The sequence below is a fragment of the Amia ocellicauda genome, chromosome 13 (genome assembly GCF_036373705.1).
Source record: "Amia ocellicauda isolate fAmiCal2 chromosome 13, fAmiCal2.hap1, whole genome shotgun sequence".
NCBI lineage: Eukaryota > Metazoa > Chordata > Actinopteri > Amiiformes > Amiidae > Amia > Amia ocellicauda.
This window is the reverse complement of record NC_089862.1, coordinates 35240055-35252702: the sequence shown is the minus strand read 5'-3', so window position 1 is coordinate 35252702 and position 12648 is coordinate 35240055. Positions and strand designations below refer to the sequence as shown.

Below are 12648 nucleotides of genomic sequence, written 5' to 3'. Positions count from 1 at the left end.
TCATTGGATTTACATATCACAAGGCTAGCTCTATTTACAGAACCGTTAATGGCCTTGATATTTAGCTAAAATCTTTCTTTCCCTTTGACCTGGAGAATGATATTGACACCAATGCTGACAATTCATATTATAGTAATACAAACAATGCACTAATTGTTGAGAAAATGCATAATTAACTGTGCAAATTCCTTTGTTTTAAATGATTGAATGAGTAACTGAAATTATTCTCTGAGTCACTGTTTGTGTGTGTATGCTGGAACTACAACAATTACACAACTGTTGTCTTGTTATTAAGGTTAATCCTGTAAAGCAGAAAAAAAATCGTATTTTGCATTTACTATCAATTTAGGTAACTTATCAAATCAAGTGCTTTCTTTGGGACTGCGGCCCAGAACTTCACACTGGAGTAACTCAATCTGCATGAAGAGGGCGACCCGTAATCTGCTGCAGTTTGGAGGAAGGATCTAGCTTGCCTTATTAGAATCTGTCTTTTCTCTCGACCTTTACAAACTGAACACTCAGCATATCGATGTGCGTCCAGATCTTTGCATTTAATTGATCACAGAACGTCGTCTGGGCAGTTCTTGAAGGATTCCATTGAATCAGCAGCCACAACATGGCTCAGAAACATGTTCCCTGTCTTTTTTCGCTTCCTCTCTGGTGTTGTTTTTTCTGAAAAAGGTTATTTTCTTAAACTATTGAGCACAATTCCTGCCTTCAAAAAAGAGATTAAAGTAATTTCCGTTCACTGGACTGTTTCCAAATATCCAAAGTCCTTTAATGAGACAGGAAGCAAAAACTGATATGGATAACTACATAGAAGGGTTGCAATAAAGAAAGAAATGACTTGCCCTGAAGCAGCACACGATCTGCTATTTAAGTAGCCCACGCTGATGTCAGTGTCTAAAGGCTAGCCCAGCGTGAAAAGACTAATTGAGAAATGGCTCAAGAGAGGCTCGTAAATTCAGCCATAGTATGACACCAGCAGTTAGGTGTGGGAAGAGCTGAGTAATGTATCTTCTGTAGGGTGTTAAAACATACATTATTTTAATATATGGTCTAGGTCATATGCACATGTGCGTTTGTGTTTTCTTCTCAGAGCTTTCTTTTCGGAGCCATTCTGGTTTTGTTTCCTGTAAGGTGTTTGCTGTATCCCCCTGTAGAAATGTTCTGGTGTTGTCGTGTGAGCTATGGCTAAGTACACTACGCCGGATCTGGCAGCCACAGGCTTTATTGACATCTACACATCTACCCTCAGTATCTGCTTGCATTAGAGCTGTCTCTTATGCAGAAGGTGTTTGCACAATCTACATGTGCCAATAGAACATTTTTGCTTTTGCTAGGCTGCTTACATTTCTGTCCTGTGATCTTTGTTTCTACTTGCCAGAGCTCGTTTTCATTCAATACGATCTACACAGTGTAATTATAAACATATTGTTTGTAGGGCAACATGTTATATTCTGTTTTTTGTTTTTTTGTGCATACTTGACGACAATGTTTACCACATCACCATCCAGGGACGGCATCGTGCGACAGCTAAGATTGACATGTTACGATATGATACGGGTCCCAACAATGCAAATGTTTCAGGTTTGCAGACTTCTGGAACCTCATTTATCCATTCAGTTTGCTTAAGAAAGAACATAAAAAAGTGTCCAGTTGAGAGGAGGCCATTCGCCCCATCGTGCTCGTTTGGTGTCCATTAATAACTAAGTGATCAAGGATCCTATCCAGTCTGTTTCTGAATGTTCCCACATTGTCTCTTCAGCCACATCGCTGGGGAGTTTGTTCAGATTGTGATGCCCCTCTGTTTGAAGGGGCATGATTACAGTTGGATTAAATAGATTATCCATCCATCTATCTATCTATCTTTAAAAATATTCCTAATACAAGAGATCTCTGGCCCTTACAAACAAGTAAATTGAAAGGCACTCAAAGTTTACCTGCTCCGTATTTGACCTCAGTTTTCACTATGTTCAGCTGCTGTTCAACTGACTGTAAACAAATAAAGACATATAGTTTATGGATAGATGATAAAGTATCCACAATGAATGAAATCTTACTGTATATTAACCTGCTATTGTGAAGGTGCTGTCCTTGGTTCAGGTAACCTGATATAAAATCCAGTCCTGGAGGACTGCCAAGAACAAATCCTGCAATTTAACAGTCTTTTGTTCCTCAGGAAAAATACTCTTAATTAAATCAAAAGATGCTGGTAGATCAGAGCAACATCTCACAGTAGTGTATTGATGCAGGTTTCAGTAAAACATGCTAATTAAAACAACAGCAAACAATGCTGTGCACGGCCTTTGAAGAACATCCGTCCGTTTTGAAAACACAGACCTTACTGTTTTTCAGTTTTATATGCACTTTTCTTGTTCAGGTTTATTTTATTATAATCCCTCCATTATTTGCTTGAATCTGTTTCTTTTGTTTGCCACAATTATTATTCTGTACTATTATTTAAAGGTTGTGGATGGTTACACAATCTTGACCAATAAAGTCACTAATAAAGCTTAAACACTTGTTGTAAACTAAATCTACTTTACTCACTTACATGTTTTAACATGTTTTTTATACGATGGCCTAAATAACATCTGAAAATATAGCACTGCGTTTGGCTAACAACAACAACAACAACAACAACAACAACAACAACAACAATAATAATAATAATAATAATAATAATAATATATCTGTATTAATCTGTTAGCTGGGAGAGTAGGTGCATTAATAATAATACTTTAATGTTCAGCTGGCAATGTATTTTTTAACATTTGAAATGCTTACACGCCCTCTAGTGATATTACTAGTGGTTTGCAGCACTGTTATTTACATACATATGCCATTATGAAATAAAATCGTATTCGACACTTCAGCCCAGACTAATGGTTTAAGCATAAATACTTTACAACTATTTAGTCAGAGAAATAGAAAAGTATCAATTATGAGAAAGGTAATCCCAAATGAATTTATAACACAAACACAGAAGAATGCAAATCCAGACTGAAAACATTGAAAACTACAGTCTGAAATCAGAATTCAGCTTTTTTGTACTATGTGGTATAATGAACATATGTTTCAGTAATACACATTTTCTATTTCTGGAGATGCATGCACTGTATTTACAAATGAATAAACCTGTCCGAACATGTTCAAACCTTTGGCTACAGGTTGCAGCTCTGTTGGATGAGAATGTGGATCAACGGCAGATGTGACTCAGCAGTCTGTATTATTATTATTATTATTATTATTATTAATTAGCAGACGCCCTTGTCCAGGACAAACAAAACTGTACAACTAACAACACTAGATATGACAAAGCTTACATTACATTAGCAGACACTCTTATCCAGGGTGACTTACATTTGTACCCATTTATACAGCTGTGCATTTTACTGGAGCAATCTAAGTGAAGTACCTGCTCAAGGGTACAACAGCACTGCACCACCCAGGGTCTGAACCCACAACCTTCCAGTTAAGAGTCCTGCACCCTAAACACTACTCCACAGTGCTGCCTTAAAACTAACTAGTTAGTTAATTTATAAAATAAAAATCTGTTCTTAGTCAGTCATTGCTATATCTACTTATTATTATCCAAGCTCTTATCCAAGCGATGCCCTTCATGATTTTGAAGACTTGGATCAAGTCCCCACGTAGTCTCCTCTGTTCCAGGGTGAAAAGGTTCAGTTCCTCAGTCTCTCAGTAGGACTTTCCCTTCAGACCTGGGATAAGTCTGGTTGCTCTCCTCTGAACTGCCTCTAGAGCAGCGATATCTTTCTTGATGTGTGGAGCCCAGAACTGTCCACAGTATCCAGATGAGCTCTAACTAGTGCATTGTACAGTCTCAACATCACTGCCCTTGTGCTCAATTCTACAGTTACATTCAACAACTGCTGTTGGAAATATACCATCTGATTTGTTTGTTTTGAATTCTGTTCGCCCCTTTAGTACCTCCACCTCATGTATCCTGATCTCTCTTAGGGCTGTTTTTTCTTTTGTATAAACCTCTGTGAAATACTCATTTAGAACATTTGCTACATCTTGTTTGTTTTCCAAGATACCTCAATTTTGCTCTTTATCTGTTTCACTTCCTCCTTTATTGACCGCTTGCTGTTGTAATATTGAAAAAAGCTCTTTGCTTTAGTTTTAGCTCCAAGAGCTATGTTTCTTTCCATTTCCTCCTTTGCTTTTCTGATCCCTTTCTTAAGATTTCTTTTCAGCTCAACATATTCTCTGTATTTTGTTTCGTCTCCATCCCTTTTGTATGCGCTATACAGCATTTTCTTTCTCTTTATATTTTTTTGCATACTTCTATTAAACCATTTTGGCCAATGTTTTCTGGTCCTCAGTTTGCTAAGTTTTGGTACAAATTGCTCCTGAGCCTCAAGTAGTATATTCTTAAAATATACCCATCCATTTTCTCTGAATCTGTAACCAGTGTGCTCCAGTCTTCAAGGTTTGCAAGACGGCAACAAAGCAGTACCCTGCCTTTTGAAATGGGAAAGACGACAGAGGAAATATGTAGGATGCACTAAGCCGAGTTGCCAGACTGCTGTGTTTGTGTGTCTGCTGTCTTTGGTGGCATACAAAAGTCAGATACGCAGAATTATTTGTGAGAAATCTGTAACAACAACAACAACAACAACAATGATGTGTTTTTGTAAATATTTTTATTATTATTTATTAAATATTATCTTTATATATATATATATATATATATAAAATTGATTATTCTGCCAGGTACTTGTGCGATCTTATTTTTGCAACACTAGAGGTCAGCATGTTTTAACTCCTGTTTGTCTGTTTTTCCACAGAAGAGCTTCAGGCAGATTAGCGCGGTTGCCACAATTTTGCATCTCCCTCCAAACATCCCAGCGTGAGATTGCAACCCTCCCTGCGGAGCAGAAATGCAAAGTGTCCGGCTGTGAAGCGCTGCCCTGCTATTTAAACCAGTCGCGTGTTGCCGGCAGCCAATCAGAGAGCACCAACTCTCTCTATTGTCATTGGCTGCATTGTACATCCTCCAGCTACGTGCGTTTCCCAATTCACAGACGCCTTTCCGCCGAGATCACAGCGGCCTCCGGGCGGCGCGGCGCGGCCCACGCAAGCGGCGCAGAGGGATGCGAGGAAGGGGAAAGTTCTCAAGTTTGGCGGATTAGTGCTCACTCACAGGATCATTCAAGATGGTGCTAGAAAGCGTTGCGAGGATCATCAAAGTGCAGCTCCCAGCCTATCTCAAGAGGCTGCCCTTACCCGAAACCGTCGGCGGCTTTGCCCGACTCACAGGTAAAAAGTGCATGTGTGAACGTTGCTTTGAGGAGAGAGACATCCCGGGTGTGGAAAGGCCAGTTCCCTGGCTGGTGTGTATGGGTCATGTGCATGTCATTTGTCTGCTCGCACGTCAGGCTTAGGCAACATTGTTTCACCACCATCCGCATCTGCAGCATTGTGACCCAATGCGCGCCGGCAGTGACGTTGCACTGTATTGCCAGACGGTGCGCGCTTCTCTGCGGCTCTAATGGGTTCATCTGGATGTTTTGGGGGCTCTTGGTGAGAAGTAGGTGGACCGTGAAGGTCAGGCTTCTCGTAACGTTACTCAAATCTTGTTCTACTCATTTAAAACTCATGCAGGAATGACCCAAGCGTGGACTGGACCTGTGCGGGTCTCTGTGTTAGTTTATGTTCATTGCTGTGGACATGATTGCAGAGGAGAGACAGTGAAGGTTACAGACAGACAGACAGACAGACACGGACTGCACATTCATAGCACAGACGCCACGTCCTGAAACAAACCGCCTCAATGAAAACACTCCACTGCCATCAACTTTACACTGTCTTGTCTGTGGAATTGAGGGATCAGATGATTAAATAAAGGATTCATTGTTTTTGTGGCGCCGTTTGTGCACTGTCCCCTACATCCTCCTGTCCTGTTACATCTGTCTGGCAGATTTTATTTACCCCTTGATTCCAAATGTGGATTTTTTTTATTTATTTGAATGTGATATTTAAATGACAGGCAGGAGTTTGCAGTTTATAGTGGTGAATGCTCACACAAATGTGACAGATGGGCAGTTTACAAACCCATGTCCCCTCAGCCATTACCACCAGTCTTGCATGAGCAGGTCTTTGCTCTGTCTCTGTGACCAGAGCTAGGTGCTGGCTTTGAATGCGTTCCTGTGTTATGCGTGTCAATGTGTGCTCAGGCCTGAATTAGACATGTCCGCTTCTAAGTTTCCTCTTGGTTTCTCAGTATAAACTTTCAATTTTAGTGTTGCTTCATAACCTCGCTAATTATACAGTGTTTTGATGGCAAGATAGGGCTATGGGTGTGATTGCTGAGGACAGGCAGTGTTTGACATGATGGCCATATATATTACAAATCCTCCCTGGCGTTGTAGCTTTTATAGTTGTATTGAGATACTCAGATGATGGTGTCTGATTACAGCTTTCTCCCTTTGGAATGTGACTTAACATGTGCGCTGGTCTTTGTCTTCCCTTAGCCTTTGAAAGGAAAATAGAAAGCAAGGCATGGCCTGTTACACCTACAAGAGAATCCCTTAACGATGTCCAATTATCTAATACACTCTCTGAATTCCCAGCTCTCAGCCTAGAGTCTCCAGATCTCACAAACTAAAGAGTTTTAGGGGGGAAATGGGATTGGTTTATATTTGGATGGAAGATCTTTGTGGATAATAGTGCACTTTTAGTGGATAAGCACTCATCGCTGTGGCACAGACGATCCCATTTAACCAAGGCTCACTGATAAGGGTCACTTGGCTATAGTGGCTTGTTTGAACTGCCAGTATTTTGTAAGAGCATGCTTTCTATCTTCCTCTGAAATGAAACAAAACAAAAAAACTCTTATCAACACAAGGTCATGTAAGAACTGTTTTTCACTCAGGCACTGACAATTTAGCACACAGCGAAACATGATCTTAATTGCTCTAGTACTCACGCTATTTGCTTCTAGTCTTTGAAGTTGAAATGTGTATAATTAATACTTAAAAATAGGTTGGCTCCTCCAGGCATCATCATTAGTTTAGCTTTTTCTCTCCTTGTGTAATAACACTTTAAGAATGTTTCTGTGTCTTTGCATGTAACTGCACATTGAGTCGCAAAGCTGATTCCCATACGTACTGCGTCTGCAGGTCCAACGAGAGAGCATGACTCAGCAATGCTCGGTGGGAGCGCAGCATGTTTGAATGATAAAGCTTCTCTGTCACTGCACACTTACACTGCAAGTAGTTTCTACATGAGTCCTGATCTGTTTCTCTTGGCTTTTCTTGAATTATTTTATGTTTGCTATTCCATAGCATAATTTTGTCTCTCAACTATGTATGCTGAACATCATTTATGCAAACGATGGTTGTTGAATCTTCAAGTACAAATAAATACTTGTATAATCACTGTTAACAACTACAAACAGAATAAAGTACAGACCACTCAACACCCTGGTGTAGGTAGTTCCCCATATGGAGTTTTAAACTGACAATTGGGAGGAGGACAACCCTAATCTCATGCCTGACTTCTGCCTTCCCAAGCACAAATATCTGGAAACAAACTCCCTTTCCCAGCATCCCTTGCTTTGCCTCTCTCCTCCCCTCAGCAGCAGCTCCTTGGCTCATTCCACCTAGTGGGGGGGTTTCCAATGGTCCTCATGGCCAGGTCATCATTCCCTCGGTCAAGCGAGTCGAAGCCAAAATAAATGGTGTACCTTCTGCTACATACGTCTGTTGGGGTTGTCCGCGCTCCTGACGAACACTTTTTGTAATTCAGCAGTTTTTTCAGAATTAAGAAAATGTGACGGACGTCGTATGGGACACCCGGAAGGGTTTTCTTTTCCTCTGCAACAAAGTACCATCGTACCCGTGTGAGGGACAGACAAACTGTTGTGCATGACGGATATTGTGTCCTATGGGATGCATCCGAGTCTGGCTTCTTCTAATTCAATATAAACTTTTCAATATGTCAAAAAAAAAAAAAATCCATCCATCTTATTGCATTGTTACTTTTTCCAAGTTTTGGAGAAACGCTTGGCTTTATGATGAAATGCTCAACGCTTAGTAACTGCCTATTTAATGCAATCTGAGAGAGGACTCTGAACTCCAGGCCTTTGGCATACCTAACAGGCCAGAGCTTCGATCCAGCCAGCAGGTTGTCATTTTAATATCGACTCTCTGTTTTGCATTAAAAAAACAAACAAAAACCTCTCTGACGGGTCCCAGAATTTGGGACACAGTGTAGCAGTTTAAATCATTGGCGGTTGCAAATAAAGATGAGAGTGCTGGCTGCGTATAAGACCAGTACTATTTGGTTCCCCCCTCCACCAAGTACTGGAATTCACAGTCTCTGACCAAGAGCTCAACCTCTTAACACAAATACTCGAGCTTCCTGGTAGAGTCCGTTCATATTTACATTTCCATAGCTTTCTGTACAAACCAGCCCGTGCAGACCACGCGCTTCTGCATGAACACCAGGTGAAATACTCGGCCTGAAGTTCTGCTAGAGCAGCACTGAATACAGCAAAAGACAAACTATTTTTAAAATCCCGTATTGAAAAAGAAATGAATAATACAAGCCACGTTTACCTGTATATAATTAAACAGACCATTATTAAAAGCAAGAAGGAAACGGTGTTGCACAACTGAAAGTAAAACAACAAACTGATTTGTTTAATCGTAGTAAAAGGTGAAATGACACACACTATATCACGAGGAAAATGAATGAAGTTTGATTTGGTCTGAGACTGAACAAATGCCACGGGACACAACAGATTACAGAAATGGCAAAATAGTTCTTCGAAACTCATACAGAACCACACTTCATCTGAGTAATTGTTTAACAAAGTTGTGTAACCTGTCTGCTTGTCCTCTGGTGCAGGGTGCAGCTACTTTCCACTGTCACCTCCTTGCACAGTAGCACCGCACAACCGGTTAAAGACATGGAAAACAGGAATTTTCACTTGGTCTTTAAAGTTTGTTCCTTTAAAAAAATGTATATTGTGTGTCACGGTTGCAACCTTTTGAACTCTTGTGGTTCTGGAGCAAAAACCCCTGTACATGCGAATTCCTGGGTAAGGTGTGAAATTTGTATCTTTGTGAATATGCGTTTGCAGCCGAAGCAAGAATGTATTTGTGGACGCAACTGGATGTGTTTTAAAATTGAAAACCCCCTGTAAAGATGGATTATTTTGGGGGAGTAAAAAAAATTGATCATAAATGTTTAAAAGGTAAAAATCTATCTCTGAAAATGGGTGTACAATTATGGGCCGGCAAAAAGCTTTGAAAACCATTCCGTTGGGTATCGAAGAGACATTTAATTACATCCTTTGCCAGAAGGGTAAAACAAAACAGGTGCTTCACCATCCTGAAGATAAGGACAAATTATGCCTATATTTATACCATTGGAACTTCTTTTAATCTGAGGCCAAAGCTATAATCTGTCCGAGAGGTATGGAGAGCAGACTTGGTCTGTAAAAGGTAGTTTCCGTGTTGCCTGTGTGTGTGTGTGTGTGTGTGTGTGTGTGTGTGTCTGTCTGTCTGACCCCCTCATGTCATTTTCAGTGTCCGAGTGGTTACGGCTGCTCCCTCTGCTTGGGATCCTGGCTCTGTTGGGTTATCTCACTATCCGTCCTTTCCTACCCAAGAAGAAGAAGCAGAAGGATAGTCTCATCAACCTGAAGATCCAGAAGGAAAACCCCAAAGTTGTCAACGAAATCGACATTGAAGATCTAAAAAGTACAAATGCCTGCTACTGCCGGTGTTGGCGCTCCAAGACGGTGAGATGTTTCTCTTTTCTAAATCCCGAGCGGTTCGAGGGAGATGTTTTGTTTATGACGTGTTCAGAATCCTCACATTCTTTAATTTCCTCGAAGATGCCATGGCAATACTTCATATTTGTCTTCAGGTTTTTTTTCTGTCTTTCTTTTTAACTTCTGAAATGATTTTCCAACAGGTCTGAGTCAAACGTATTTCATGTCTTTTCTATGATGGCAGTTTGACTAGAACTGAAAATGTTGAGGTTGCTGTTTCGTTTCCTTTCTAGTCTGTTTCTAAACCTAGTAAACCCAGAGTAGATTGTGAGTTCAATTCGGCACAGCTCCCCCCTGAATCCCATATCCCCCCAAAAAACATTTTACATTGGTGTTGATTATTCAAAATACTTTCCAGCAGTTAGATTGTGTGGTATATATTTCCCCCCCTTTTAGTTAAAGACTCCCACACAAAACAGATGGTTGCCTGGGGCCATTGGACGCTGTAAAGTCCTTGGCCTCTCTTTTATTCAGAGCTGTATTTAAACTGGCTTTAAATCCACGCTGTGTTCTTCCTCCAAGACTAAATCAGCGAAGGTTGCCTGTGAGGAACACGAACAAGCTCCCCATCTCTCTCGTTTGGTTTAATTTGAGATGAAGATGTTTTGCTTAATCTGTCATGAATCATTTAATAAACCATGGCAGTTGATACTTTAATCTGGATTGGTGAATGAGTGAACCAATTTTGTTATCTGTGCCTACTTGAGAAAAAACGCTTATTTTTCTCATGCCACATACAGTTATTCTGTTTGTAACCTTTCAATTAATATACTGGGCTTCGTTAAACTAATAGCAATAATCTATAGGGAAGTCAAGCCAGACATCTTCGAGTTCAAGTGTTTTTGAAAGACGTCTTCTCCCCCCACAGTAGTGTAGGAGTCTAGCTTTGTGAATCCATTGCTCTTGCGTCATTTCTTTTCACTAATTTTTACTAATTGATTTTTACTAATCAAACAAAGTGGGGTCTGACTGTGTGGAGTGAACGCATGGTAAAACGCTGGACGCATGAGAGAAAAGTTGCTTCCTGTTTTGTGCAGCAATGACTAATGTCCTGTCAATGGTTTTAATCTGAAACAAATTAAAGATGTGGGGCTGTTTTTCTTTCAAAAGGACCAGGAATATGGCTTTTCAGTTGCATTTTCCTCCACCTGTACCCTTATTTATACAGAACTTGCATATTTTCTTAAGACTTTAAATACAAGGCCACATGAATCGAAAAGCTGTGTGTCTGTGCAGGCTGATGGGCTGTGCTTCATGAGCATACAGGCTTTAAAATGAAATGCTGAAACTATGCATTTGTAAGACAGATACAGATCCAGTGGATACGGTACAGCAAAAGTATCAGTCGTGCTTGCATGTAACTTTTTTTTTTTAATTTCTTTTTTTAACCCACTCTCTCATGCACCATTCACATTTATCACAATTTTTTTCTTTCCTGTTTCAGTTTCCTGTGTGTGATAAATCTCACATAAAACACAACGAGCTGACGGGGGACAACGTGGGGCCGCTCATTCTAAAGAAGAAAATTCTATAAACCCACGGCTGTGTCGGAGAAGCCAAACGCTCCTCGCGGATCTTGTGATTCTGTTGTTTTGTGCGTGTTATTTGTTACTATTTCACACAACTTTGTTGTCTGTCATGGACGAACGATCTTCAGTAGTAGAATTGAGATATGGTGTCTAGTAAGAATTTGTACAGAATTTAAAGATGAACAGATGACGGTAAAAGGAGAATTCTACCCAAAAAACAAGTGTGTTCATGGTTTACAAAGGGTGTACAGTGTTTTCATTCATTTGTGCCTGGGCCATTTTAATGATTAACATGGAGAACAGTCCTTGAGTTATCCTGCAATAATTACTCGAAGCTTTTACTTTTTTAAAAGACTTGCTTCACTGCCTTTATCAACATTTTATCTCCATCAATAGCCCTGCTTTGTGTAGATGTCTTCATTAATCAAAAAAAGACATCTGAACAGAAAGGCGAAGAGCAGTGGAGTGGTTTACGGGAGTTGAAAGCGGAAGTAAATGTGAAGAGTGCTGTCAATATGATCACCTTTCTGTATGTTGCACAGTTGCTGTTGTTTACATGTCCATTTTCACAAGTCCGGCCCTCCTTTGCGATAAACAGTGCCAATCCATTGCCTTTCACTCGGGATATTTTCACATTGGTCTTTCAGAAGATGTAACTGTTCTCTACCTATTTTTCCTATGGTTCATTGTATACCTATTGTAAAATAAAAATGGAAATGTAATGTTTTGGCAATAAAAAGATTGACCTTATTTCACTAGGTCTTTGATAATTATTTTGAAAACTTGCCCATTTGTACAGCTAAAAACATTGTCATTCTTTTTGGTGTATCCTTTTGACAGCCTGTTGTTTTAACTCTGTTGTAAAAGCTGTTGTAATATTGAAAGAGCTTTTTTCAATATTACAACAGCAAGCGGTCAATAAAGGAGGAGGAGAAACAGATAAAGGGCAAAAATGGAGGTATCTTGGAAAATGAACAAGATGTAGCAAATGTTCTAAATGAGTATTTCACAGAGGTTTATACAAAAGAAAAAACAACCCTAAGAGAGATCAGGATACATGAGGAGGAGGTACTAAAGGGACTAGCAGAATTAAAAACAAACAAATCACCTGGGCCAAATGGGATATTTCCAACAGTACTTAAAGAAATTAGGGAAATTATTTATAGGCCGCTAACTCAAATATTCCAAATGACACTTAGAACAGGGGATGTGCCAACTGACTGGAAGACAGCAAATGTCATACCAATCCACAAGAAAGAGGACAAAACTGAGCCAGGAAATTACAGACCAATCAGTCTCACCTGC

At 40.0% G+C, this 12648-nt stretch overlaps 1 protein-coding gene across 1 annotated transcript; it reads left to right on the top strand.

The window, feature by feature from the left end:
• Nucleotides 1–5061: 5061 nt before the first annotated feature.
• On the top strand, nucleotides 5062–12093 carry cisd2 (CDGSH iron sulfur domain 2). Its single transcript, XM_066720740.1, has 3 exons — nucleotides 5062–5289; nucleotides 9567–9781; nucleotides 11259–12093. The coding sequence occupies exons 1-3, from the start codon at nucleotides 5187–5189 to the stop codon at nucleotides 11346–11348; spliced, it is 408 nt and encodes a 135-aa protein (XP_066576837.1). The 5' UTR covers nucleotides 5062–5186; the 3' UTR covers nucleotides 11349–12093.
• The last annotated feature ends 555 nt before the right edge of the window (nucleotides 12094–12648 follow it).